This window comes from Cebus imitator, unplaced genomic scaffold, assembly GCF_001604975.1.
Source record: "Cebus imitator isolate Cc_AM_T3 unplaced genomic scaffold, Cebus_imitator-1.0 Scaffold149, whole genome shotgun sequence".
Lineage (NCBI taxonomy): Eukaryota > Metazoa > Chordata > Mammalia > Primates > Cebidae > Cebus > Cebus imitator.
In genome coordinates, this window is record NW_016107464.1 from 1,384,230 (window position 1) to 1,390,410 (window position 6,181).

At 44.4% G+C, this 6,181-nt stretch overlaps 1 protein-coding gene and 1 pseudogene across 3 annotated transcripts in view; one reads left to right on the top strand and one right to left on the bottom strand.

The window, feature by feature from the left end:
• The window catches only part of LOC108314228 (valosin containing protein), a 19,082-nt gene that overhangs the window by 9,393 nt on the left and 3,508 nt on the right, over positions 1-6,181 (bottom strand). For both annotated transcript variants that reach the window (XM_017543042.1, XM_017543043.2), the window contains exons 2-5: positions 4,373-4,484; positions 4,014-4,186; positions 2,806-2,948; positions 1,617-1,747 (exon numbers count right to left, since the gene is read on the bottom strand). In XM_017543042.1, coding sequence (XP_017398531.1) covers positions 1,617-1,747; positions 2,806-2,948; positions 4,014-4,186; positions 4,373-4,484 — 559 coding nt within the window. The remainder of the gene's footprint in view (positions 1-1,616; positions 1,748-2,805; positions 2,949-4,013; positions 4,187-4,372; positions 4,485-6,181) is intronic.
• Positions 5-874, top strand: LOC108314167 (annotated as a pseudogene). Its single transcript, XR_001829373.1, has one exon. The product of XR_001829373.1 is annotated as a mitochondrial import inner membrane translocase subunit Tim17-A-like (transcript).

Below are 6,181 nucleotides of genomic sequence, written 5' to 3' on the forward strand. Positions count from 1 at the left end.
TTGCCCATGGCAAATTGTGGATGACTGTGGTGGGGCCTTTACGACGGGTACCATTGGTGGAGGTATCTTTCAAGCAATCAAAGGTTTTCCCAATTCTCCAGTGGTAGTAAACCACAGACTACAAGGGAGTTTGACAGCTATTAAAACCAAGGCTCCGCAGTTAGCAGGTAGCTTTGCAGTTTGGGGAGGCCTGTTTTCCATGATTGACTGTAGTATGGTTCAAGTTAGAGGAAAGGAAGATCCCTGGAACTCCATCACAAGTGGTGCCTTAATGGGAGCCATACTGGCAGCAAGAAATGGACCAGTGGCCATGGTTGGGTCAGCTGGTGGCATTCTCCTAGCTTTAATTGAAGGAGCTGGTATCTTGTTGACAAGATTTGCCTCTGCAGTTTCCCAATGGTCCTCAATTTGTGGAAGACCCCTCCCAGTTGCCTTCAACTCAATTACCTTCCTTACCTTTTGGAGACTACCGACAATATCAGTAGGATTTCTTTCCTAGGATTTCTTTAACAGAATGAGTTGTAGTTCGAGAAGGATTTCAGAAGATCAAGTTACAGTCCATTTTTAAAACCATGGGACAGCTATGGCTAATAGGCTATAAAGAGACATTTGGCACTTTTTTCTATTTAAAGGAACAAAGGGGAAGGGGGTGCTAAAAGATAATGCATTTATTTATTCACACTTGAATTGCATTTGTGGTAAAAATAAATGTCTAAATCATTAAAGGAAAATACAGTAAGTGCTTGAAAGGTGAAGGACCAAAGCGCCAAAAAACAGTGAAATATGATTATCATCTCCTTGGGGATTTCTCTGCCTGGTTTTGTGTGTTCTGTTATTCAAACAATAAAATGCTGGAACTTAAAAAAAAAAAAAATTAAATTAAATGAAAAAGAGAAGATTCTCCTCTACAGGTATCTGGCCTCAAAGAACAGCTATAAAAATCCCAAGGCAAAGATTTCTAGCACAGTCCTTGCCTTTCACATTGCTCATAGTCTTATTGAGAAGGGGTCTCTAAAATCTGAGGCTGGAAACTCTGGGAATGGAGAGGCCTTCAGCCACCATCAGTTATACTTCAAAAATGATTTCAATCACTTATATACTTTGGGTTCAGTCTAGATTTTTGAAATTTCTGGAATTACGTACATCCAAGAAACACCTAGACCCAAAAATGAATATCTGGCAGATTTTTCATCCCTAAAAGATGCTTAGTTCTCCAAAAAGCACCTACCAGTCTGGCTTTTTTTTTTTTTTTTTGAGACAATCTCACTCTGTCACCAAGGCTGGAGTGCAGTGGCACAGTCTCAGCTCACTGCAACCTGTGCCTCCTAGATTCAAGCAATTCTCCTGCCTCAGCCTCCTGAGTAGCTGGGATTACAGATGTGCGCCACTAGGCCCAGCTAATTTTTGTATTTTTAGTAGAGACAGGGTTTCACCATGTTGCCCAGGCTGGTCTCAAACGTCTGACCTCAAGTGATCTGTCCCCCGAGCCTCCCAAAGTACTAGGATTATAGGCGTAAGCCACAGCGGCCGGCCGAGCACCCAGTCTTGACAGTTACCACAGGATGCCACACTGAGTAATCACAAAATTGGATACTGTGATCAGGGAGAAAACTCACCTCTCGTTTGATAGGCTCCCCTTCGCAGTGGATCACTGTGTCTGGAGCAACGATGCAGTAAGGGCTAGGATCTGTTTCCACCACTTTGAACTCCACAGCACGCATCCCACCACGGACAAGAAAAATGTCTCCTGTGAGAGCAAGCAATACAAGCACAGTAAGAGGTGTCAGCTACAAGACAAAGTGAGAACTCATCAGACCCTGGGTCAAAATGCCAAGCTCATTAGATACTGCCCTTCATTAGATATTATCCTCTCTCCAATGCCACCCCAACTGTCTTAATAAGCAGTAGGCAAGAGGAGAAGGGTAAACTGTGAAGAGTCCCTCTGCCACTCAGGAGGTCAGTGTAGAAAACCTGACATGCCAGAAGTCAAACAAGTTTTGACTTCTGCCATATAAGTAGCCCAGGCTTTACTACAACCACCAATGCTAGAACTGTGCACTCTGGACCCTGACAGAGTCGAAATGGACCACCTCCTCCTTCACAGATCCATAAGGATAGCTTACTCTCCTGGAACAAAGAAGGGGAGAGATGGAGGAAGAGAAGGATGGAGGAAAAGAAGGGCGGAAGACATATGAATCTGTGTGCAGGATGCATGTGTGTATACAAATATATAAAAATGAGACTAGGTATGATGGCTCATGCCTGTAATCACAGCACTTTGGGAGGCCAAGGCAGGTGGATCACTTGAGCCCAGCAGTTTGAGACCAGCCTGGGCATCATAGTGAGACTCCATCTCTTTCTTTCTTTCTTTTTTTGAGACAGAGTCTCATTCTGTCACCCAGGCTGGAGTGCAGTGGCCTGATCTTGGCTCACTGCAACCTCCACTTCCTGGGTTCAAGCAATTCTCGTGCCTTAGCCTCCCAGGTACCTGGGATTACAGGCACTCACAACGGGGTTTTGCCACGTTGGCCAGGCTGGTCTCGAACTCCTGGTCTCAGGTGACCCACCTGCCTCGGCCTCCCAAATTGCTGGGATTGTAGGCATGAGCCATGGTGCTGGGCTGACCCCATCTCTTAAAAAATAAATAAATAAATAAATAAATACAAGGAAAAGCATAAAAGATTAAAAAAAGAAGAAAAATAATGAAATGGAGACATTCCAAGCTGAGTTTCTCTAAATCATTCCCCTACCTAGTGTGCAAAAACTTAACAATCAACAATCCTTAAGCTCAGAATTAGCTCTCACCTTTCCGGATGGGTCGATAAGCTTCTAGGAAGTACGGCTTAAGGTATACCTCAAAGAGATTACCAGTAATGCCTTCCACTGTGTCATCAATGGGCAGCACATGGATACGTTTGCCATACTTCACATCAGGGCATGGCTGGATGCTGAGGATGACAAGCAGACTCCATATTACCAACCACACTTCGGGCCCAAGCACTGGGTGTCCAAAAGGGCCTGGCACAGATAGCTGATAGTAAGTGAAAAAGAAAAGGCAGGGATGGCTTTAGGTGAAGAGCGGAAGGAGAACAGGGTGGATGTGAGGGCAAAAGAACAGCCCCACTCACTCCTAATCAGTGAGCCAAAATCAAGAGCCACACATTTAGAAACCCCACAAAGATATGCAGAGTCTTCAGTGAGATATCCAAGGATAATCCCCTTCTAGCTAATATTGATAACCCGATATTACAAAAGAAGATCTTAAGCTAATAATTGTCAAGGTCAGAAAAACAGAAGTGAAAAAAATAAAATTATCTCAGCCAGGTGGTCAGAACACCTTGAGAAAGTGACTAAGCACCATCAGGAAAAAAGTTACGTGAAACTTAGACTCCATTAAAAAGAATCAAGAGCCTAAGATGATCCTGGCCAGGTGATGGTTGGCTGGGTAGGAGTGGCTAGAGATGACTCCAAGTTGGGGTAACTTCTTGCCTAAAATTATGCAAGAATAAGTGAAATCACTCACACTGGAGCTATCCTGGGTCTGGCTTCAACTATTCCTCTCTCCCAGGTTAATTTAGATGCTTAAAAGGTCTGCTACCAGTTCACCTTCCATGCCCGTACCCCGACCTCATTCCAATCCCAAGCCATTAATTGGACATACTAGTGAGAGTAGTGAGGAGGTCATTTAGCAGATACATACCCTCAAGTGGCATCCTAAACCAAGCTTTAAGTATGATAAATTACATCTCTGGTAGGAAAAAATAGGGCATCAGGAAAAGTTACAGGAATGCCAATTTGTCTCAAGGGACATCCACAGAAAATTTGCAAGTCCCAGGAAGGCAGAACCAAAACCTAAAGACAACCCTGAAGCGTAAGTCTTCCCATGGCCAGGAGGCTTCCTATATCTACAGATGCCAAGAACTTGGTCCTGCCTGTGTGACACATGGATCCTGCCTATAATGCAGGCTATCTCTGGTCTCCTGTCCCTGCGGAACCAAAAACCCCACACACACCTGATGACATCCCCTAGGCGTACACGAAGGTTATTCCGAACAACTCTATTCATTCGAATCTTCTCATCAGAACACGTGTCATCAGAAAGGACGATGCAAACAGCTTCTCGTCTCTTCTTTCCTTTCAGCAACACTGTGTCACCTCGGAACAACTGCAATTCATCCATCTTGGGCTGAGGAAAGAAGGTTAAGGCCTTTGGGTCACTGGGCAGAAGGGAGTAAGCAGCAGCCCTGGAGACTGGGATTCCCAGTAAACCCCACTCTATCTGCAGTCACTGCAAGAAAAATGAGAAAAGAAACCTGGGAAAATCCCTCAAGTCAGTCCAATAAGGAAAGACTAGTCTGTGGCCCCAGCTTACCTGGGACAAGGACACCACACTATTGTCCTCATTGATGGCTTCATCAACAATTAACCGATTGGGACGGTTCTTCTGTTTGAGAATGGCTGTTGATAAGTCATCACCTTTTGAACTAGAAGGAGAAAACTGAGTCAGTCCCAATAGATACTCCAGCCCCAAGAGCCTCACCAGGCTCTAAAACTCAAGAAAGAAATAGTGACTAGATGAAGCTGTCCCTAAACCAGAGAGCTCAGATGAAGGAAATGCAGCCAAAGTCACAAGGAACAATATCTAGCATACACATTAGAATATCCATTCCAGTAGCTCCTAGTGTTTTGAGCATCAATGTCCCAGCTATAAGGCTCCAAGTGAGTGATCCTGCCCCAGGATCAGAAAACAACAGCCTAAGAAGAAGACATAATAGAAATGGAGGCTAACTAGTTACTAGAGAAATAAAAGCAGTCTTAGACTTACAGAAGAGTGGCTAAGAGCAGGAACTCTATAGTCAGATCCATTGGGTCTAAATTCCAATTCTGCTACTGCTTGTGATCTTGGGCAAGTTACCTAACCTCTAAACTTTGATGTCCTCTCCTACAAAATAGAGAGTATAATACTTATCTCAGAGGCTTATTGTCTTAAGGGAGATGATGAATGTAAAATGCTTAACATAATACCTGGCACATGGTATTAATGGTCACCATGATTAACAGTATAAAGTGGGCCGGGCGTGGTGGTTCACACCTGTAATCCAAGCACTTAGGAGGCCAAGGCGGGCAGATCACCTGAGGTCGGGAGTTCAAGACCAGCCTGACCAACATGGTGAAACCCTGTCTTTAAAAAAAAAAAAAAAAAAATACCACAGTATAAAGCATAAGCTAACTTTCCAGGGGAACGAAGTAAGCCAGACAACTGACAACTTCCCCAGAGATGGCCTCAAGTCCCACCAAGCAAGCGTGGGGACAATGAAGCAAAAATCATTGGTGCTACACTTACAGGCTAAGCCCACTGATGCTAGGCATTCCATGGTACCAAAGGAATGCCAAGCATAAAGACCATCATATTTGGAAAAACACTAGCACACATGAAACCACTAGAAAGAGGCTCAAGGTCAAAAGAAATTGCACAGTAATTTCTGCAAAGGCACAATTCCATAGAGTTGGCTCAAAAAATAAAAACAAAGAAATGCTGAGACTTGGGGCAAATCCAAATCCCTCTCACCCAAATCAAGGTCAATTGGGTCTACACATTTTGTTATTTCCTAGAAGCTAGGATCATTCAACAAGCAGTGACACCAACTTATTACCTAGCCCATCTCCAGCCATCACTTACTGGACTCAGTGCTGTCTATTTTTTTTTTTTAAGATGGAGGCTGGAGTACAAAGGCACGGCTCACTGCAACCTCTGCCTCCCGAGTTCAGGTGATTCTCCTGCCTTCCCAGTAACTAGGATTACAGGCACGCACCACCACACCTGGCTAATTTTATATTTTTACTAGAGGCGGGGTTTCACCATGTTGGTCAAGCTGGTCTCCAACTCCTGACCTCAGGTGATCTACCCACCTTGGCCTCCCAAAGTGCTGGGCTTTCTGTCTTTTAAGAGCTGCCTTCTGTTAGTAAGGCTCAGGAAAACATAAACCAAAATAGGAAAGCCAGACAATGAAGGAAGCAAGGCAAGTACACTTTTAAAAAGAATTTTCTGCCGGGCACGGTGGCTCAAACCTGTAATCCCAGCACTTTGGGAGGCCGAGGCGGGTGGATCACGAGGTCAAGAGATCGAGACCATCCTGGTCAACACGGTGAAACCCCGTCTCTACTAAAAATACAAAAAATT